At 35.5% G+C, this 24,000-nt stretch overlaps 2 protein-coding genes across 2 annotated transcripts in view; both read right to left on the bottom strand.

The window, feature by feature from the left end:
• Positions 1 to 3,458: 3,458 nt before the first annotated feature.
• LOC137623024 (cuticle protein 7-like) lies at positions 3,459 to 6,951 on the bottom strand. Its single transcript, XM_068353644.1, has 3 exons — positions 6,777 to 6,951; positions 5,295 to 5,384; positions 3,459 to 3,908 (listed from the first exon to the last, which is right to left on the bottom strand). The coding sequence occupies exons 1-3, from the start codon at positions 6,786 to 6,788 to the stop codon at positions 3,525 to 3,527; spliced, it is 486 nt and encodes a 161-aa protein (XP_068209745.1). The 5' UTR covers positions 6,789 to 6,951; the 3' UTR covers positions 3,459 to 3,524.
• Positions 6,952 to 13,225: 6,274 nt separating this feature from the next.
• The window catches only part of LOC137623489 (adhesive plaque matrix protein-like), a 22,491-nt gene continuing 11,716 nt past the window's right edge, over positions 13,226 to 24,000 (bottom strand). Inside the window, exons 3-8 of the mRNA XM_068354319.1 lie at positions 23,769 to 23,858; positions 22,318 to 22,693; positions 20,614 to 20,647; positions 16,651 to 16,705; positions 14,992 to 15,081; positions 13,226 to 13,680 (exon numbers count right to left, since the gene is read on the bottom strand). Of these exons, the coding sequence (XP_068210420.1) occupies positions 13,297 to 13,680; positions 14,992 to 15,081; positions 16,651 to 16,705; positions 20,614 to 20,647; positions 22,318 to 22,693; positions 23,769 to 23,858 (1,029 nt within the window). The 3' untranslated portion in view covers positions 13,226 to 13,296. The remainder of the gene's footprint in view (positions 13,681 to 14,991; positions 15,082 to 16,650; positions 16,706 to 20,613; positions 20,648 to 22,317; positions 22,694 to 23,768; positions 23,859 to 24,000) is intronic.

Below are 24,000 nucleotides of genomic sequence, written 5' to 3'. Positions count from 1 at the left end.
ACTGCACGTTCATGGGTACCGAAATCAAACATTTCCAGACCGATGGGTTGGAAGGGATGTCCCAATTCCTTGCTCACCTCATTCGCCAGACAGAATTCTCCTGGACTTCTTTCTATGGGTTATGTTAAAGCGATCAGTCATAGAGGCAGACACTTTGCTATCAGTACAGACACCTCAGGATTGTGTTTGTAATTGACTGATAGGTTTGCTTAAAGCAAATGGGTATTACATACACAAACAAAGCCCCTCTAATACCTTCTAAAAACATACCAGACACCTCACACGTCTCGAACTGTTGACCTAACCACGCCAGGACTCCTTGCTGCTGGGCGGAAGGACGTTGGTGACTGGTACTCCATATGAACATAGACTACCGGGGTGTAAGTGATGTCAGGCAGGGCAGGCGATTGGGACTATGGTCTACCCCAAAGCCAAAGCAAAGTCCTTCTAGAGAAGGCAATTGTGCTTACCCCATACGAATGGGGGAAAAGCACGTCAATAGAAGTTAAAGAAATTGTGTAAGGAACATAGATAGGAGATATCACTGATCTCAAGCGAAAGATTACTTTACTTACTTACTTTACTTTGATGGCTGCTTTTCCGGTCCCATACAGCAGGGGAACCCCACTCTCAACAGGACCTCCACTGTCGTTTTACCTTGTTCGTTCACAGTATTTATCTTTTCAAGTCACATATTGTTCATTTACTGTTGAATCGTCACTGTCAAAAGACTCATGACATAAGAAAGTCTTCAGTTTCCTCTTGAAAGCTTTAATGTCTTCAATCATTCGAATGTTTCGTGGGAGCTTATTATATAGTCTCGGGGCCACATATTTAAAGGCTCTGAGGGTATTAATACCATTGATAAGGATAAACTGTTAAAAATTTGTATTAGAAAAATAAAAACTGTAAATTCCTCTTAACATTTATTCCAGGATTCTTACCGTTCCAGAAACGGATATATCAACGTAAAGGAGTGATATTACGGTCACCAACCCGTAAAATATAATAATAAAGTAGGGTAAAATTACGGTCGCCGGTATTTTACTGAAATACGGCTGAGAACAGTAAATGTTTACGGAGAATTTCCGATTAAAATTACATGTTTTTTTTAACAGTATATGGTACACCAGCCATGGCAAGAAATCAAGTACCGTCTTAATATGCTTAGTGTAATTAATGGTGCACTTATAGAGGTGTATTGAATGAGGGAAATTGCTTAATTATCTACTCATTTTATAATAATTTCCATGTATTTGTCCGTTCACTTTTTTTTTGTAATATGCTTTTGAAATTATAAAGAAACTTTTTGAACATGTGTATAAAAATTAACTTTTCATATTAAAAGATTAACTTTATTCAAATTATTGAGAACTGTTTTTTTGTCTTTTTATTTTTTTGCTCCGAAAGTTATTGATATCAATCCTTTTTTGTAGATAATTATAAATCTGAATCAAAATTGATTCTCTGGCGATGCTGACCTCCCATATATATGGTCCCATTATTTTCTAGTTCTTCATATTTATGGCGGCAGGAATATACTATACGTCGGAAAATACTGTATAGTGATAATTCTATATATACACAAATACAGGAAACAAATATCTCTTCCAACTGTTTTTTTTTTAATTAATTTTTTTTTTGTTCAGGAATGTTTGTGAAAACCACCAGTTTAAGAATTTTCTTACCCCCATATAGCATCCTGCTTTTCCAACTAGGGTTGTAGCTTAACAAACAATAACAATGATAATGATAATGATAATGGTAATGATAATGATAATATGGTGGATCGCAGCGGGGAACCAATGTGTTCAGGTAATGAAACGTCACAAACGAGTGATTTGCAGTAATAGCAATGCTCAGAAAACCTTAAAAACACAAAAGACAATTAGTTGGAAAAATAAAGGGTCCAAGTAAATGGCGTAAAATTAAAGTACCACAATTACCTATGATTCATATCTTATTCCATCTTGATTCATATCACGTCGTTCAAATGGTCTTTGCCGTATCGTGGCCCGCTTCGCTCGTTAACAAACATTCCTATAACTCTTTTTCACTCAAGGGGTTAACCACTGCACTATAATTGTTCAGTGGCTACTTTCCTCTTGGTAAGGGTAGAAGAGACTCTTTATCTATGGTAAGCAGCTCTTCTAGGAGAAGGACACTCCAAAATCAAACCACTGTTCTCTAGTCTAGAGTAGTGCCATAGCCTTAGTACCATTGTCTTCCACTGTCTTGGATTAATGTTCTCTTGCTTGAGGGCATATTCGGGTACACTATTATATCTTATTTCTCTTTCACTTGTTTAGTTAAAGTTTTTATAGTTTATGTAAGATATATTTGTTTAGGTGTTGTTGCTGTTTGTGAAATATTTTTTCTTTTTGTTTCTTTTCCTCACTGGGGTATTTTCCCTGTTGGGGCCCCTGGGCTTATAGCATCCTGCTTTTCCAACTAAGGTTGTAGCTTAGCAAGTTATGATATTAATAATAATAATAATAATAATGATAATAATGATAATAATAATGATAATAATAATAATTTTCAATTACCATCCAGTCTATAAACGAGCTTCTAATCCTCTTATAAAAATATCCGACGACCAACGTTCTTATGACGTCAGTTTAACGATTGCAATTTATTAAATTTTGATAAAATATTACATATTCGTCGATTTACTCAATTTCATGAGATGTATTCTTGAAAGTGTTTCCGAACATTTTTTGTGTTGTTGAAAACATTTTTTCTTAGATTTGCGATGTTAGACGATATTTGGGAGTGGAATTCAATTAGCATTACAGTACATTTAAAGAGACAGTGACATTGCCCTATCAAACAGGACAGTGCCCTGGAGACTGATCATTCATACATATTGTCAGCGCCCATGACGCCTCTCCATCCAAGCTAGGGCCAAGGAGGGCCAGGCAATGGCTGTTGATGACTCAAACACCCCATCCTTAGCTCACAAGGAGGGTGGGGTTGCAGTGACGAAAGGATCTAACGAATTTGAGCGGGACTGGAACCCAAGTCTGGCGATCACCAGTCAGGGACGTTACCACATAGGCCACCACAACAACTAGAGGCAATCAGAACTATATCATTTGTTGCAGTTCGTTATCATAATATTCTGATGTAGGATCAGATTATATTGGAGAGAACGAATTGAAAAGGAAACCGACAAAAGAAAACTAAAAAAGGTGAGTTAATGAGGAAACAAAAACACTATAGTCGCCTTCCTCACTGGGCTATTTTCCCCTGCTGGAGCCCTTGAGCTGATAGTATCCTGTTTTTCCAATTAGGGTTATAGCTTAGCTTGTAATATTGATAATTATATTTAACCTTCCTTTAACACTCCTTGTTAAAACCCTTTCAGGGATTTTGGACGATTGATAAACATTTCAGGACATAACTTGGTAGGTGTAAAAGTGAGGTGGATTGTAAGAAATAAGAAAACATTTTTAGTCGAGATAATCGTGTTAAATTAATTTACAAAAATAGATTCGTTATTCCATAGACACCTTCGATGCTTATTTGCCGTAACCTGATGTGGGTGGCCTGTAAGATGGAGTAGGCCTGTAGGATGGACGAGGCTTGTAGGATGGGGCTGGTGTGTAAACGGGACTGGGCTTATAAGCTGGGGCTGGTGTGTACACTGGACTGGGCTTGTAGGCTGGAGCTGGGCTGTAAGAGGGCTGGTGCGCAGGGTACTGAGCCTCCCCTTCGTAGGTGACCTCAGCTACATAGCCAGAGTCTCCGTTGACGTAATAAGTGACCTTCTGCAGACGACCGTCAGGAAGCTGGACGTAGTAGGATCCCTGGGTGTCGTATCCATTGCGATTTTCCTGGTGGCCAAAGTCGTTGCCTGAGTACTGGTCCCTCACGGCGTAGTTGAAGTCGTACTGAGCGGGACCCTAAGTTTTCATGAAAGATGAGAAATTTGTGATAAAAGAGGAGAAATTAATGAAGAGGGGAAATTTGTGATAAAAGAGGATACATTAACGAAGAGGGGCAATTGATGATAAAAGAGGAGACATTAACGAAGAGGGGCAATTGATGATAAAGGAGGGAAGAGAGGAATAGTATTTCAGGATTAATACCATGATGTACACTATTAAAAAAATGTAATTTTAATTGGAATTTCTCCGTAAAAATATATTGCTCACAGCCGTATTCCAGTAAAATACAGGCGACCGTAATATCTACCGTACTTTGTTATTATCTTTTACGGGTTCGTGACCTTAGTATCACTTCTTTACGTCAATATATTCGCTTTTAAAACGGTATATGTCAGGCAACATTTATTCCAGGATTTTTACCGTTTTTTTACGACAATTTTTAAGAAAGATTTTACGTTTACATTTACTGAAAAAGTTAGGTAACCAATGTATGTATTTGAAGGCAAATGGATATGGATCTGGCTTGATCGTACCTTAGAGAGAAATAGTCCTACAGAATACTAACTATTATAAAAAAGAATTTAGTTAAGAGATATCTACTTCTTATGTGAATACGCAACTTTTGGATTTATGAGGCACGTAATTTTCGTGCATGAAATTTCATTCATCCCAAACAAAGTTTAGATTTCTTTCATCCTTGCTGAAGTTTTATCGAATAGTTTGAATTCTGAAAGCTACCAACTGCAAAATTGCACTGAATAAAATAAAAATAGAATTTCACTGGTCATTTTCTTCTGATAGTTGAGCTTTCCTAATTTTTATCAAACGATAATAAAAAATTTAAGTAATCGGGTTTTCTTTAGGAAAAGCCACACTCCTCAGACATTTCAAAATGAGGTATTTGTTATGGAATGCTCTACACATATCTTTAAAAAACAAAGGAAAACAATTAATGTGGTTTGGACCTGCTTAATCCAAATAAAACGGAAATCGTAATACCACTAATAACGGAATGTTTAATGATTGAAACAGTGACGGGTTCGGTCAGGAATCTGCTCGGGATGTTTATGCACAATATGGGAATACTACCGCCATGAAAATAAAAGACCTTCACTTGGAAATTGGTTTGGAAATTAATCGAAAAATAACAATGAACCGACTACTGTAATAACAACAGCACATAACTGAATTGTATCGTATGCTTAGAATGTGCTGGAGAAGAAAAATATGGGTGAGAGAGAGAGAGAGAGAGAGAGAGAGAGAGAGAGAGAGAGAGAGAGAGAGAGAGAGAGAGAGAGAGAGAGAGAGAATATTGTGTACTCACTATTAGAGAAAAAGAGAGAGGGAGAGTGAAGAAGATTGCAACCTTCACAACCGAGTAAAACTCATGACGTCACTCACCTCATGGGCGGGAGCCGGTGTATAGCCGTAGCTTGGAGCTCTGTCGGGTGAAGCCGCAACTGAGGCGACCAGGGCAAATACGAAAGCAATCTGGAAAGAAGAAGAAGAAGAAGAATTAGAAGTGACTTATAAACATCATCAAATAATACCGATAAACATGTGATAATGAATGACAAACAATGGATTAGCAATGGAAAATTATTGCCAATATAATATGGTAAACTTATTGTGTACTAACTATTTGTTTACTGAAGAAACTGATAGTTGAGAAAGTAATCATAAGAAAAAGTCTTTAAACTTTATGAGAAGTTGAGATACTACTGATAGAGAATTATTTGGCCCTTTGATTGGATCTCTCTCTGGTTACGGCTCATTTGCCTTTCGCTACACATACTCCGAATAGTCTGGCCTATTATTTCCACAGTATCCTCTGTCCTCATATAGGTGAAAACAGTAAAATAACAAAAATATTCTTCTTCACTCATTGTAATTGTTAAGTGGCCACTTTCCACTTGCTAAGGATAGAAGGTAAGGTAAGCAGCTCTCCTAGGCGAAGGACACTCCAGCATCCATTGTTCTCTAAACTTGGAAGTGTCATAACCTCTTTACGTTGGTCTTCCACTTGGGGTAAAGTTCTTTTGCTTAAGGGTACACTCTTAGACACTAGTCTATCTGTTTACTTATTTCTTTTCCTCACTGTGTTATTTTCCCTAGTGCTTATAGGATCCTGTTTTTCTAAATAGGGTTGTAGCTTAGCTAGGAATAATAATAATAATAATAATAATAATAATAATAATAATAATAATAATAATAATAAAGATTAGGTTGTTTTTAAACGGAGGTTAACTATGAAATACGTAGCTTTTTGAATAGGATGCAAAATCAATCATCAGCCTTTTATAAGAGGTACAGTTAGAAATAATGAGAAACTTTGTTATTTAGATAACTATGAAAAAACGTCAATTTTAATGAAGATGAATTGCATTATTCGAAGTGTTTATTAATATTTTTTTCATCATAAGAAAAAGAAACAAAAAAGAATCTGATTGAGGTGGATGGTCTAACCTTTTACAATTTTATAAATGGCTAATTTAATTATATTTAAAAAAGATATTATTTCGAGTTATTTAATAAACTTGCGTAATAAGTTAAAATATTTATAATAAGTATTCCACTGACATGTAAAATAAATTCTAGTTTTAATTCAATATTGTCAACAGAATTTTTTCACGAATGGAAATAGTAAAATTTTGAGAGAGAGAGAGAGAGAGAGAGAGAGAGAGAGAGAGAGAGAGATGTATATTTCGGATGATCTTAGTTATGAAAAATAAAGAGAGAGAGAGAGAGAGAGAGAGAGAGAGAGAGAGAGATATTATATTTTGGATGATCTTAATTATCAAGAGAGAGAGAGAGAGAGAGAGAGAGAGAGAGAGAGAACCCAAAATGCACTATATGAATCAATCAATGGGAAGCTCCTCTTACCGGAAGGGCCATGTTTCTCGTTCGGGTTTGTGTGGCGTAATGATGACAACTTCTTCTTTGCTCGCGTTTTTATACCAGATCCGCTGCGGGGTGTGGCCCTCGGTGATGAGCCTTGGGGGACCTCCCCCTCAGGAGGCCCCTGGGATCTCTCATTAGGCGGCCGGCCTCCCGGAGGTGAACTGGAAGGGCGGGCGGGAGTCGTGAACGTGAATTAGGAGAGAAAGAGGTTAAAGAATAGGAATAGGAACTGATTGGTGACGTCATTATTCTATACCTGATTTAGATTGCTGTTTATGATGACCTGATTCTATTATGTTTATGATTCAAACTTAAATTTCTAAATGACCGATGAAGGAACAGTTTTAGAGATTTTTACTTTTAATATATATATATATATATATATATATATATATATATTTATCATTCTGATTATACTCACTGACCATACAGTAGTTGTTTTGGCTAATTTTTTCATGGCCGGATGCCTTTCCTGCCGCCAACCCTCCCCATTGTTATATTTTTTATCTTATGGATTTTTTTTTCCAAAAGATATCCTCATTGTTATTTTTCTCAAATAAAAAGATTTAACTTGTGTATAATGAAGACACCATTCTTCTTATGTTTTTCATGGTATGAAATAACAATCATGCTTTTCCTTAAGCAATAATTTATTCTTCTTTCATTATGAAAACATTATATTCCTTTCAGAAGAAATGGAAAATGAAGAAGGAAAGAAGGAAATGAAAGTGGAATTTTAGCATGTGAAGAAGGAAACTTTTTTTATAGCAAGAAGCAAAATAGTAAATGAATAAACTTAATTTTTTTTTAAGAAAAATAGGCCATAGGAAGCATTATCAGAAAAAGGAAAGATTAAAGAAGATGCGAAAATTAATTATGTCCTGCTTGATAGGGCAATGTCACTGTCCCTTGCCTCTGCCATTCATGAGCGGCCTTTAAACCTTTAAATGAAAAACGGAAAAATGTAAATAGCAGAATTACAAAGGAATTGAATTATTGATTAAAAAGAGATGATAATAAATATTTAGAAATGGAATAAAGATAATAAAATGAAACATTTGAAGTATTAGTCTACTATGGCTATAAATTAAGTCTAAAGAAAGAAAGAAAGAGTTGAAGATTTTAACTAGAAAAAAAATAGCCGAAAAGTAAATACAACTGAAGAAGTTGGTGAAGGAACTAAAGAATGAGGAAAATTAGTTAAAATTTCCACTGAATTTATGGAAAGAAGGAATAAAAGAGAAAACCAAGAAAGTTAAACAGAGTAGAAAGGAAAATATATTCTTAAGCATAACCATAAACACACACACACACACACACACACATATATATATATATATATATATATATATATATATATATATACATACATACATATACATACATTTAAGTATATATACATATATATATATATATATATATATATATATATATATATATATACGTAAATATATATGCATATACATGCATATGAATATATATGTACTTATATTTCTATAGATATATACATAAACACACACACATATATATATGTATATATATGTATATATATATTTATATATATATCTATATTACATGTATAATGCATATATCATATATATATGAAATGTTTTATATATATATATATATATATATATATATATATATATATATTGACACACACACATACACACATATATATATATATATTTATATATATATATATATATATATATATATATATATATATATATATATATATATATATACATATATTGATGCACGCACAAACACACACACACACATATATATATATATATATATTATATATATACAGTATATATATATATATATATATATATATATATATATATATATATATATACAAGTGATTATTGTTTAGTTCATTAGTAACCGACAAAGTAGATGATCTATGAGCACAATGTTTGTAATGGCAGACTAGATGAAGCAGAAACTGTAATTAGATCATATGACCCTTGAAGCAGATTATGCTAAGTCTGAAAGAGATACGATAAAGATCAAGTTAATGTTTTATAATGTGGAAAATTATTCTTTCTTTAAATGTGGTAAGATTTTCTTTTGATGTAATTGGATTACCTGATAAAAGTGAGTCTGAGATAAATGTGTAACGATCCCTTAACTATCTGGACATTTTTACTTAAGGAGAGAACAGTGAAAGTGTTTGGAAGAGGAAAAAAAATTGAAAGTGAATAAAGATGATAAAATAGAAGCTAAGAACATGTAAGAAAGCCTATCACATAATATAATTATGATAAAGAAGATGAAAATCAAAGAATATATGAAACGAGGAAGGCAGCAGTTGGTATGCTAAAGATGTTGGAAGTAAAAGGTGTGTTCAAGGAATCTAAAGTTGAAATGCGTGAAAGGATGGTTGAGCGAACTGTCCTTTACGGAAGTAATGTGTGGACGCTAAACTTTCCTGAAAGAAAAATAAAGATAGATTGAGGCACTGATGACGAGTCTCATTATGAGCATATGATGAAGATATGAAAATTTACCGCACAAGAGTCTCATCTTTGACTAAACAGTTTCTTGAAGAAATGTAATTTTCATTAATATATTTCGTTCCGTTCTGGATGGTCTGGTCTGTTTAAGACTTTTGTTTTTCTTTCTGATTCCTTTCTTCGTCTTGTAGACGATTCTTTAATAACGGAATTTATGTTGTTTGGGATCATCTTAGTTTTGGCTTCGGCTTCTTTTTTCTACTATAGTCCTCTTTACAAATGAGTATCTTTCGTAATTTTTGAAATTACTATATATACAGGATGTCCATAAAGAGTTTTTACATTTTAATGAGGAGGAGATGATGATGATAATGATTACAAAAACTTTGGAGTAGATAGCTTAAGATTTGTTCTCATCCCTCAACAGCTATCAAAGTTTTTAACCAACGCAGTGATGTATTTCAGGTACCTTGTTGAAGACTGCACGTTCGTGGGTTCTGGAATCAAACATTTCCAGACCGATGGATTGGAAGGGATGACCCAATTCCTTGCTCACCTTAATCACCACATAGCATTCCCTTGGACCTCTTGCTATAGGTTATGTTAAAGCGACCAGTCAGAGAGGCTGACACTTTGCTATCCGTGTAGACACCTCAGGATTATGTATGTAATCGACGAATTGGTTTGCATAAAGCAAATGGGTGTTACAGACTAATACATACACAAACAAAGCCCCTCTAATACCTTCTAAAAACATAAGACACCTCACACGTCTCGAACTGTCGACCTAACCGCTCCAGGACTCCTCGCTGCTGTGAGGAAGGACGCTGGTGACTGGTACATCACATGAACATAGACTACCAGGGTGTAAGTGATGTCAGGCAGGGCAGGCGATTGGGACTATGGTCTACCCCAAAGCCAAAGCAAAGTCCTTCAAGAGAAGGCAATTGTGCTTACCCCATACGAATGGGGGAAAAGCACGTCAATAGAAGTTAAAGATATCGTGTAAGGAACATAGATAGGAGATATCACTGATCTCAAGCGAAAGATTACTTTACTCACTTTACTTTGATGGCTGCTTTTCCGGTCCCATACAGCAGGGGAACCCCACTCTCCACAGGACCTCCACTGTCGTTTTACCTTGTTCGTTCACAGTATTTATCTTTTCAAGTCACATATTGTTCATTTACTGTTGAATCGTCACTGTCAAAAGACTCATGAAATAAGAAAGTCTTCAGTTTCCGCTTGAAAGCCTTAATGTCTTCAATCATTCGAATGTTTTGTGGGAGCTTATTATATAGTCTCGGGGCCGCATGTTTAAAGGCTCTGAGGGTATTAATACCATTGATAAGGATAAACTGTTAAAAATTTGTATTAGAAAAATAAAAACTGTAAATTCCTGGTAACATTTATTCCAGGATTCTTACTGTTCCAGAAACGTAAAGGAGTGATATTACGGTCACCAACCCGTAAAATATAATAATGAAGTAGGGTAAAATTACGGTCGCCGGTATTTTACTGAAATACGGCTGAGAACAGTACATTTTTACGGAGAATTTCTGATTAAAATTACGTGTTTTTTTTTAACAGTATATGGTACACCAGCCATGGCAAGAAATCAAGTACAGTCTTAATATGCTTAGTGTAATAAATGGTGCACATAAAGAAGTGTATTGAATGAGGAAAATTGCTTAATTATCTAATCATTTTATAACAATTTCCAAGTATTTGTCCGTTCACTTATTTTTGTAATATGTTTTTGAAATTATAAAGAAACTTTTTGAACATGTGTATAAAAATTAACTTTTCATAATAAAAGACTAACTTTATTCATATTATTGCGAACTATTTTTTTTTTTTTTTTTTTTAGCACCGAAACTAATTGATATTAATCCTTTTATGCAGGTAGTTGCAAATCTGAATCAAAATTGATTCTCTGGCGATGCTGAGCTCCTATATATGTTCCCATTATTTTCTAGTTCTTCATATTTACGGGGGTAGGAATATACTATACGTCGGAAAATACTGTTTAGTGATAATTCTATTTCTACCTAAATACAAGAAAAAAATACCTCTTCCAACTGCTTTTTTTTCATTTTTTTTTCTGGTCAGGAATGTTTGTGAAAACCACCAGTTCAAGAATTTTCTTACCCCCATATAGCATCCTGCTTTTCCAACTGGGGTTGTAGCTTCATAATAATAATAATAATAATAATAATAATAATAATAATAATAATAATAATAATAATAATAATAATAATAATAATGAGGATGATAATAATAATAATATAAAAGCAATATGGTGGATCCCAGCGGGGAACCAAGGAATTCAGGTAAGGAAACATTACAAACTAGTGATTTGCAGTAATAGCAATGATCAGAAAACCTTGAAAACACAAGACAATTAGTTGGAAAAATAAAGGGTCCAAGTAAATGGCGTAAAATTAAAGTACCACAATTACCTGTGATTCATATCACGTCGTTCAAATGGTCTTTGCTGTATCGTGGCCCGCTTCGCTCGCAAACAAACATTCCTATAATTCTTCTTCACTCTAGGGGTTAACCACTGCACTATAATTGTTCAGTGGCTACTTTCCTCTTGGTAAGGGTAGAAGAGACTCTTTAGCTATGGTAAGCAGCTCTTCTAGGAGAAGGACACTCCAAAATCAAACCACTGTTTTCTAGTCTAGAGTAGTGCCCTAGCCTCTGTACCATTGTCTTCCATGTCTTGGATTAATGTTCTCTTGCTTGAGGGTACACTATTATATCTTATTTCTCTTCCACTTGTTTTGTTAAAGTTTTTATAGTTTATATAAGAAATATTTGTTAAGGTGTTGTTGCTGTTCGTGAAATATTTTATTGTTTTTGTTTTGTTTCCTTTCCTAACTAGGGTATTTTCCCTGTTGGGGCCCCTGGTCTTATAGCATCCTGCTTTTCCAACTAAGGTTGTAGCTTAGCAAGTAATAATAACAATAATAATAATAATAATGATAATAAAAATAATAATAATAATAATAATAATTTTCACTTACTACCCTGTCTATAAAGAAGCTTCTAATCCTCTTGTAAAAATTTCCGGCGACCAACGTTTTTATGACGTCAGTTTAAACATTAAAATTCATTAAATCTTGACAGAATATTTCATATTTGTTGATTCAGTCAATTTCATGAGATGTATTCTTGAAAGTATTTCCGAACATTTTTTTGTGTTGTTGTAAACATTGTTTCTTAGATCTGCGATGTTAGACGATATTTGAGAGTGGAATTCAATAAGCATTACAGTACTTTTAAAGATTTAAGGTTTAAAGGCCGCTCATGAATGGCAGAGGCGAGGGACAGTGACATTCCCCTATCAAGCAGGGCAGTGCCCTAGAGACTTTTCATTCATACATAATATCAGCGCCTATGACCCCTCTCCATCCAAGCTAGGGCCAAGGAAGGCCAGGCAACTGCTGCTGATGACTCAAACACCCCAGCCTTAGCTCACAAGGAGGGTGAGGTTGCAGCGACCAAAGGATCTAACGAGTTTGAGCGAGACTGGAACCCCAGCATGGCGATCACCAGTCAGGGACATTACCACATGGGTTACCACAACATCATTTGTTGCACTTCGTTATCATGATATTCTGATGTAGGATCAGACTATATTGGAGAGAACGAATTGAAAAGGAAACCGACAAAAGAAAACTAAAAAAAGAGAGTTATTGAGGAAACAAGAACACTATAGACGCCTTCCTCATTGGACTATTTTCCCCTGTTGGACCCATTGAGCTTATAGCATCCTGCTTTCCAACTAGGATTATAGCTTAGCTTATAATATTAATATTAATGATATCATATTTATCCTTCCTTTAGCACTCCTCCTAATTAAAACTCTTTCAGGGATTATGGACGATTTGGTAGACATTTGAGGACACAACTTTGTAGGTATAAAAGTGAGGGGAATTGTAAGAAATAAGTAAACACTTTTAGTCGAGATAATCGTGTTAAATTAATTTACAAAAATAGATTCGTTATTCCACGGACACCTTCGATGCTTATTTGCCGTAACCTGATGAGGGTGGTCTGTAAGATGGAGTAGGCCTGTAGGATGGACGAGGCTTGTAGGCTGGGGCTGGTGTGTAAACGGGACTGGGCTTATAAGCTGGGGCTGGTGTGTAGACGGGACTGGGCTTGTAGGCTGGAGCTGGGGTGTAAGAGGGCTGGTGTGCAGGGTACTGAGCCTCCCCTTCGTAGGTGACCTCAGCTACATAGCCAGAGTCTCCGTTGACGTAATAAGTGACCTTCTGCAGACGACCATCAGGAAGCTGGACGTAGTAGGATCCCTGGGTGTCGTATCCATTGCGATTTTCCTGGTGGCCGAAGTCGTTGCCTGAGTACTGGTCTTTCACGGCATAGTTGAAGTCGTACTGAGCGGGACCCTAATTTTTCATAAAAGATGAGAAATTGATGATAAAAGAGGAGACATTAACGAAGAGGGGCAATTGATGATAAAGGAGGGAAGAGAGAAATAGTATTTCAGGATTAATGCCATGATGTGCACTATTAAAAAAAACCGTAACTTTAATCGGAAATTCTCCGTAGAATCTACTGTTCTCAGCCGTATTTCAGTAAAATACAGGTGACTGTAATATTTACCCTACTATCTTTTACAGGTTGTTAACCGTAAAATCACTCCTTTACTTCAATATATCCTTTTTTAAAACGGTAAATGCCTGGCAATATTTATTCCAGGATTTCGACGGTTTTTTTTACAGCAAATTTTACGTTTGCGTTGGGTGACATACTGATAAAGTTAGGTAACCAAAAGTGTAAAAATGATTTTCAGTATTCATATTACTTCCTAAGACCCAATGTATGTACTTGAACGCAAATTGATATGAAATGGCTCAATAGAATCCCGATTCTCTTAAAAAGTGGTTAGCTAAGATATATCTGCTATATGTGAATACGGAGCCTTTGGATATATAAGGCACGTAATTTTGGTGCATGCAATTTCATTCATCCCAGAAAATAGGTTAGATTTCTTTCAGCCTTGCAGAAGTTATTATTGTATAGTTCGAATTCTGAAAGTTACTGACTGCAAAACTGCATTGGATAAGATGGAATTTCAATTGTCATTTCGTTCTGATAGTTGAGTTTTACTTACATTTAATTAAACAGTATTAGATAATTTAAGTATTCCTCAGGTTTTCTAAAGGAAAAGTCACACTACTCAGACATTTTGAAATGATGTATTTGTTATGAAATGCTCTACTCATATCTATAAAAAACAAAGGAAAACAATTAATGTGGTTTGGATCTTCTTAATCCAAATAAAACTGAAATCGTAATACCACTAATAACGGAATGTTTGTTGATTGAAACACTGACGGGTTCGGTCAGAAATCTGCTCGGAATGTTTATGCACAATATGGGAACACTGCCGCCATGAAAATAAAAGGCCTTCACTTGGAAATTGGTTTGGAAATTAATCGAAAAATAACAATAAACCGACTACTGTAATAACAACAGCGCATAACTGACCTGTGTCGTATGCTTAGAATGTGCAGGAGAAGGAAAATATGAGAGAGAGAGAGAGAGAGAGAGGAGAGAGAGAGAGAGAGAGAGAGAGAGAGAGAGAGAGAGAGAGAGAGAGAGATATTGTGTACTCAAAATGAGAGGAAAAGAGAGAGGGAGAGTGAAGAAGATTGCAACCTTCACAACCAAGTAAAACTCATGACGTCACTCACCTCATGGACGGGAGCCGGTGCATAGCCGTAGCTTGGAGCTCTGTCGGGTGAAGCCGCAACTGAGGCGACCAGGGCAAATACGAAAGCAATCTGGAAAGAAGAAGAAGAAGAAGAATTAGAAGTGACTTATAAACATCATCAAATACTACCGATAATCATGTGATAACTAATGACAAACAACGGATTAGCAATGGAAAATTATTGCCAGTGTAATATAGTAAACTTATTATGTATTAACTATTTGTTGACTGAAGAAAAAGGTAGTTTAGAAAGTAACCATAAGAAAAAGCCTTTAAACTTCCTGAGAAGTTGAGATGCTACCGATAGAGAGTTATTTGACCTTTGATTGGATCTCTCTCTGGTTACGGCTCATTTGCCTTTGCCTACACATACTCCGAATAGTCTGGCCTATTATTTCCACATTCACCTCTTTCCTCATATACGTGAAAACAGTAAAACAACAAAAATATTCTTCTTCACTCATTGTAATTGTTAAGTGGCCACTTTCCACTTGCTAAGGATAGAAGGTAAGGTAAGCAGCTCTCCTAGGCGAAGGACACTCCAACATCCATTGTTCTCTAGACTTGGGCAGTGTCATAACCTCTGTACGTTGGTCTTCCACTTTCTTGGGGTAAAGTTTTCTTGCTTGAGGGCACACTATTCTATCTGTTTGCTTAATTCTTTTCCTCTCTGGGTTATTTTCCCTAGGGCTTATAGGATCCTGTTTTTCTAACTAGGGTTGTAGCTTATCTAGGAATAATAATAATAATAATAATAATGATAATAATAATAATAATAATAATAATAATAATGATAATCAGGTTGTTTTTAAACGAAGGTTAACTATGAAATACATAGCTTTTTGAATATGATACAAAATCAATCATCATCCTTTTATAAGAGGTACAATTAGAAATAGGATTAAAAAAATACTTACACAATAGCAACACAGATTTAAATTATCAAGATAAATCATAACAAAATAGACCAGATTAAAACGATTAGAGGTGGAATATATAAACTGTCTCCAAAGAACTCGACGTGGCATAAGAAGGAAATCAAGAGAAACTTTGTTATTTAGAAAACTATGAAAAAACCCCAATTTTAATTAAGAAGAATTGCATTATTCCAAATATGTTTATTAATATTTTTTTCATTATAAGATAAAGAGAGAAAAAAAATCTGATTGTGGAGGATTGTCTAAACTTTTACAACTTCTTTATAAATTGCCAATTTTATTGCATTTGAAAAAAATATTATTTCGAGTTATTTAACAAACTTGCAGAATGAGGAAAGATATTTATAATGAGTATTCCTTTGACATGTAGAATAAATTCTAGTTTTAATTCAACAATGTCAACAATTTTTTCACGGATGGAAATAGTCAAATTTTGAGAGAGAGAGAGAGAGAGAGAGAGAGAGAGAGAGAGAGAGAGAGAGAGAGAGAGAGAGATGGTATATTTTGGATGATCTTAATTATCGAGAGAGAGAGAGAGAGAGAGAGAGAGAGAGAGAGAGAGAGAGATGGTATATTTTGGATGATCTTAGTTATCAAAAGTGAGAGAGAGAGAGAGAGAGAGAGAGAGAGAGAGAGAGAGAGAGAGAGAGAGAGAACCCAAAAAGCAATAAATGAATGAATCAATCGGAAGGTCTTCTTACCGGAAGGGCCATGTTTCTCGTTCGGGATTGTGTGGCGTAATGATGACAACTTCTTCTTTGCTCGCGTTTTTATACCAGATCTGCTGCGGGGTGTGGCCCTCGGTGATGAGCCTTGGGGGACCTCCCACTCAGGAGGCCCCTGGGACCTCTCATTAGGTGGCCGGTCTCCCGGAGGAGAGCTGGAAGGGCGGGCGGGAGTCGTGAACGTGAATTAGGAGAGAAAGAGGTTAAAGAATAAGAATAGGAACTGATTGGTGACGTCATTATTCTATACCTGATTTAGATTGCTGTTTACGACGACCTGATTCTCTTATGTTTATGATTTAAACTTAAATTTCTAAATGATCAATGAAGCAATGAAGGAACAGTTTTATAGATTACTACTTTTAATATATATATATATATATATATATATATATATATATATATATATATATATATATATATATATATATATATATATATGAAGAGAAAGATGAAATATTAATGTCAAGACTTAAGAAGGAAATAGAAAGGATAAAAGTGAAATGGAAAGATAGACCAAAGGAAGATGAAAGATATAAGTAGAATTATAATGGAAGGAACCAATAATTATAAAGAGATAATAATAAAATTTAAGGCTGCGATGGCATGTGTGGTAACGTCCCTGACTGGTAATCGCCAGACTGGGGTTTGAGTTAGTTCCTTTGGTCGCTGCAACCTCACCATCCTTGTGAGCAAAGGAAGGGGGTGGGGGTGTTTGGGGGACTATAGGTCTATCTAAAGAGTCATTGCCTGGCCCTCCTTGGTCCTAGTTTGCGTGGAGAGTAGGCATGAACGCTGATCATATGCATATATGATTAGTCTCTAGAGCATTGTCCTGCCTGATAGGGCATTGTCTCTGTCCCTTGCCTCTGCCATTCATGAGCGACCTTTAAACATTTAAATGGAATATGGGAAAAAATGTAAATAGCAGAATTACAAAGGAATTGAACTATTGATTGAAAAGAGATGATGATAAATATTTAGAAATGGGATAAAGATAATAAAATGAAATATATGAAGTATTAGTCTACTATGACTATGAATGAAGACGAAAGAAAGAGTTGAAGATTATAACTAGAAAACAATTGATGAAAAGTAAATACCACTGAAGAAATTGCTGAAGAATGAGGAAAATTAGTTAAAATTTCAAATGAATTTGTCATTGAAAGAAGGAATCATGAAGAAAACCAAGAAAGTTACACAGAGTAGAAAGGAAAACATATTCTTAAGCATAACAATAAACACACACAGACACACATACACACACACACATACACATACACACACACACACACACACACACACACACATATATATATATATATATATATATATATATATATATATATATATATATATATATAAATATGAGTGATGACTGTTTAGTAAAGTGCTAACCGACAAAGTAGATGATCTATGATCACAATGTTTACAATGGCAGATTTGATGAAGCAGAAACTGTATTTAGAGCACATGAACCTTGAAGTAGCTTATGCTAAGTCTGAAAGAGATACACTATAGATCGAGTTAATGATTTGTAATATGGAAAATCATTCTTTTTTTAAATGAGGTAAGATTTTCTTTTGATGTAATTGGATTACTTGATAAAAGTGAGTATGAGATAAATGTGTTGCGATCCCTTAACTGTCTGGACGTTTTAATCAAGGAGAGACCAGTGAAAGTTTTTGAAAGAGGAAACAATTTGTAAGTGAATATAGATAATAAAATGGAAGCTAAGAACATGTAAGAAAGTCTATCACATAATAGAATTATGATAAAAAAGAAGGAAATCAAAGAATATATGAAATGAGGAAGGCAGCAGTTGTAATGCAACAGGTATGGGAAAGAAAAAGGTGTGACAAGGAATCAGATGTAGAAATGCATGAAAGGATGGTTGAGCCAACTGTCCTTTATGGGAGTAATGTGTGGATGCTGAACTTTCCTGAAAGAAAAATAAAGGTGGATTGAGGCACTGATGACGAGTCTCAGTATGAGCATATAATAAGGATGTTATGAAAATTTACTGCACAAGAGTCTCATCTTTGATCAAACATCTTGAAGAAATATAATTTTCTTTTATATATATATATATATATATATATATATATATATATATATATATATATATATATATATATATATATATATATATATATATCTTTCCGTTCAGGAGAAACTGGTTAATTTAGTAAAATTGGTTTCTTTCAGTTTGGGATCATCTTAGTTTTGGTTTCGGATTCTTTCTTTTTTTACGGTTATCATCTTTATAATTGAGTGTTTTTCGTAATTTTGAAATTTACTATAAATACAGGATGTCCAGCAAGTGTTTTTACATTTTCTATGAGGAGGAGATGATGATGATTACAATAATTACAAAAACATTGGAAGAGATATCTTAATAAGACTTGTTCTCTTCCCTCACTAGTTATTAATGTTTTTAACTAACGTATTTATGTATTTAAAGTACCTTGTTGAGGACTTGCACGTTCGTGGGTTCCGATATCAAACATTTCCAGACCGGTGGATTGGAAGGGATGACCCAATTCCTTGCTCACCTTATTCACCAGATAGAATTCCCCTGGAGTTCTTTCTATGGGTTATGTTAAAGCGACCAATCAGAGAGGCAGACACTTTGCTATCCGTGTAGACACCTCAGGATTATGTATGTAATCGACTGATAGGTTTGCTTAAAGCAAATGGGTGTTACAGACTAAGACATACACAAACAAAGCCCCTTCTAAAAACATAACAGACACCTTTCACACGTCTCGAACTGTCGACCTAACCGCGCCAGGACTCCTCGCTGCTGGGAGGAAGGTCGCTGGTGACTGGTTAGAACACATGAATATACGCTATCTGGGTCTAAGCGATGTCAGGCAGGGCAGCCGATCGGGACTACGGTCTACCCCAAAGCCAAAGCAGAGTCCTTCAAACGAAGGCAACTTTGCTTACCCCATACGAATGGGAAAAAAATACGTCAACAGAAGTTAAAGATATCGAAAGATTACTGAGGGCATTAATACCATTGATGAGGATACACTGCTAAAAATTTGTATAAAAAAACCCGTAAATTCCTGGCAACATTTACTCCAGGATTCTTACCGTTTTAGAAACGGATATATTGACTTGAAGTAGTGATATTACTATCACCAACCCGTAAAATATAAAAACAAAGTAGGGTAAAATTACGGTAGCCTGTATTTTACTGAAATAGGGCTAGGAACAGTATATTTTTACGAAGAATTTCCGATTAAAATTACGCGTTTTTTAACAGTGTATGGTACACCAGACATGCTAAGATGTGCCTAGTGAAATTAATGGTGCACATATAGAGGTGTACTGACTGAGGAAGATTGCTTAATTAGCTACTCATTTTATGATAATTTCCAAGTATTTGACTGTTCATTTGTTTAAGTAATGTGTTTTTGAAATTATAAAGAAACTTTTCGGATATCTTGTCTATAAAAATGCACAACTTTATTCAAATTATTGCGAACTGTTTTATTTGTTTATTCTGAAGCTGTAGTTAATATTAATCCTTTAATGCAGGTAGTTATAAATCTGAATCAAAACCAATTCTCTGGCGATGCTGACCTCCTATATTTGTTACCATCACTTTCTAGTTCTCCATATTTGTGGTGGTAGGAATATATTATACGTCGTAAAATTTTGCGTAGTGATATTTCAATTTCTATCTAAATAAAGGAAACAAATATTTTTTCCGGCTGTTTTTTTTTTTTTTTTTTTTTTTTTTTTTTTGGGGGGGGGGGACTGTTAGTGAAAACCACCAGTTTAAGAATATTCTTACTCCCATTTAGCATCCTGCTTTTCCAACTGGGGTTGTAGCTTAGCAATTAATAATAATAATAATAATAATAATAATAATATGGTTTATCCCAGCGGGGACCCAAGGTATTCAGGTAAGGAAACATTACAAACGGGTGATTTTCAGTAATAGCAATGATCAGAAGACCTTAAAAACACAAAAGACAATTAGTTGGAAAAATAATGGGTCCAGGTAAATAGCGTAAAATTAAAGTACTATAATTACCTATGTTTCATATCACGTCGTTCAAATGGTCTTTGTTGTATCGTGGCACGCTTCGCTCGCAAACAAGTACTCAAGGGGTTAACCACTGCACTATAATTGTTCGGCGACTAAATTCCTCTTGGTAAGGGTAGAAAAGACTCTTAAGCTATGGTAAGCAGCTCTTCTAGTAAAGTAGCACTCCAAAATCAAACCCTTGTTCTCTAGTCTAGGGTAGTGCCATAGCCTGTGTACCATGGTCTTCCACTGTCTTGAATTGATATTCTCTTGATTGAGGGTATACTCGGGCACACTATTATATCTTATTTCTCTTCAGCTTGTTTTGTTAAAGTTTTTATAGTTTATTTAAGAAATATTTGTTTAGGTGTTGTTGCTGTTCGTGAAATATTTTTTGTTTTGTTTTGTTTCCTTTCCTCACTGGGGTATTTTCCCTGTTGGGGCCCCTGGGCTTATAGCATCCTGCTTTTCCAACAAAGGTTGTAGCTTAGCAAGTAATAATAATAATAATAATAATAATAATAATAATAATAATACTAATAATGATATTAATAATAATAATTTTGACTTACTACCCAGTCTATAAACGAGCTTCTAATCCTCTTGTAAAAATTTTCGACGACCAACGTTTTTGTGACGTCAGTATAAAGATTGCAATCTATTAAATCTTGATAGAATATTACATATTCGTTGATTCAGTCAATTTCATGAGATGTATTCTTGAAAGTATTTACGAACATTTTTTTGTGTTGTTGAAAACATTGTTTCTTAGATTTGCGATGATAGACGATATTTGAGAGTGGAATTTGCTTAGCATTACAGTACATTTAAAGGTTTAAGGTTTAAAGGCCGCTCATGAATGGCAGAGGCAAGGGATAGTAACATTGGTCTATCAAGCAGGACAATGCCCTAGAGACTGATCATACATACATATTGTCAGCGCCCAAGCCCCTCTCCTCTCAAGCTAGGGCCAAGGAGGGCCAGGCAATGGCTGCTGATGACTCAAACACCCCATCCTTACCTCACAAGGAGTGTGAGGTTATAGCGACCAAAGGAACTAACGAGTTTGAGCGGGACTGGAACCCCAGTATGGCGATTACCAGTCAGAACCGTTACCAAATAGGCCACCACAACGACAATTAGAGGCAATCAGAACTATATAATTTGTTGCAGTTCGTTATCATGATATTCTGAGGAAAGGATCAGACTATTGGAGAGGACGAATTGAAAAGGAAACCGACAAAAGAAAACAAAAAAAGGAGAGTTATTGAGGAAACCAAAACACTAGAGCCGCCTTCCTAACTGGGCTATTTTCCCCTGTTGGAGCCCTTGAGCTTATAGCATCCTGTTTTTCTAACTAGGGTTATCGCTTAGCTTGTAATATTGATAATTATATTTAACCTTCCTTTAGTACTCCTAATTAAAACCCTTTCAGGGATTTTGGACGATTTGGTAGACATTTCAGGACATAAATTGGTAGGTGTAAAAGTGAGGTGGATTGTAAGAAATAAGTAAACACTTTTAGTCAAGATAATCGTGTTAAATTATTTTACAAAAATAGACTCGTTATTTCATGGACACCTTCGATGCTTATTTGCCGTAACCTGATGTGGGTGGCCTGTAAGATGGAGTAGGCCTGTAGGATGGACGAGGCTTGTAGGCTGGGGCTGGTGTGTAGACGGGACTGGGCTTATAAGCTGGGGCTGGTGTGTACACTGGACTGGGCTTGTAGGCTGGAGCTGGGCTGTAAGAGGGCTGGTGTGCAGGGTACTGAGCCTCCCCTTCGTAGGTGACCTCAGCTACATAGCCTGAGTCTCCGTTGACGTAATAAGTGACCTTCTGCAGACGACCGTCAGGAAGCTGGACGTAGTAGGATCCCTGGGTGTCGTATCCATTGCGATTTTCCTGGTGGCCGAAGTCGTTGCCTGAGTACTGGTCTCTCACGGCGTAGTTGAAGTCGTACTGAGCGGGACCCTAAGTTTTCATAAATAAGAGAAATTATGGATGAGGGGAAATTGATAATAAAAGAGGGAAGAATGAAATAGTGTTTCAGGACTAAGACCATCATGTGGTTTTGCTTTTACGTTGGGTGACATACACTGAAAAAGTTAGTTAACCAAAAGAGTAGAAATTGCTTTCGATATTTATGTTATCTTTAAGACCCAATATATGTACTTGAAGGCAAATGGACATGGATCTGGCTTGATCGTACCTTAGAGAGAAATAGTCCTGAAGAATACTCATTATTTTGAAAAGTGGTTAGTTAAGAGACATCTACTTATAACATGAATACCTACTTTTGGATTCATGAGGCGCGTAATTTTCGTGCATGAAATTTCATTCATCATAAAAGAAGTTAAGAATTTTATCAACCTCGCAAAAGTTGATAACATAAAGTTCGACTTCTAAAAGATGCTGAGAAGAAAATTACCTTAGATACAATAAAATTCCAATGGTTATTCGTTGAGATAGTTGAGCCTTGGAATATTTAGGTATTCTTTGCATTTTGATAAGAAAGTCATACTTCTCAGACATTTTGAAATTAGATATATCAAGGCCTGCATATACATATCTTTACAAAACCAAAGGAAAACAATTAATGTGGTTTCGTCCTGCTTAATCCAAAAGATAGTCCAAATAAAACTGCAATCATATCACTGATAATGGAAAGTTTGTTGACAAAAGCACTGATGGGATCGGTCAGAAATCTGCGCGGAATGTTTATGCATAATATGGGAACACTGCCGTAATGAAAATAGAAGGCCTTCACTTGGAAATTGGTTTGGAAATTAATCGAAAAATAACAATAAACCGACTACTGTAATAACAACAGCACATAACTGAATTGTGTCGTATGCTTAGAATGTGCTGGAGAAGGAAAATATGGGCGAGAGAGAGAGAGAGAGAGAGAGAGAGAGAGAGAGAGAGAGAGAGAGAGAGAGAGAGAGAGAGAGAGAATATTGTGTACTCACTATTAGAGAAAAAGAGAGAGGGAGAGTGAAGAAGATTGCAACCTTCACAACCGAGTAAAACTCATGACGTCACTCACCTCATGGGCGGGAGCCGGTGCATAGCCGTAGCTTGGAGCTCTGTCGGGTGAAGCCGCAACAGAGGCGACCAGGGCAAATACGAAAGCAATCTGGAAAGAAGAAGAAGAAGAATTAGAAATAAATAATAAACATCATCAAATGTTATGGATAATCTTGTGGGTAGTGAATAGGGGTTAAACTTGAATATGTGGCCATCATCTTAGATGTTGCATTTTACCTTAGATTACCTTA

The sequence above is a fragment of the Palaemon carinicauda genome, chromosome 30 (assembly GCF_036898095.1).
Source record: "Palaemon carinicauda isolate YSFRI2023 chromosome 30, ASM3689809v2, whole genome shotgun sequence".
Classification (NCBI taxonomy): Eukaryota; Metazoa; Arthropoda; class Malacostraca; order Decapoda; family Palaemonidae; genus Palaemon; species Palaemon carinicauda.
The sequence above is the reverse complement of the archived record's forward strand: the minus strand, read 5'-3'. Positions and strand labels throughout refer to the sequence as shown.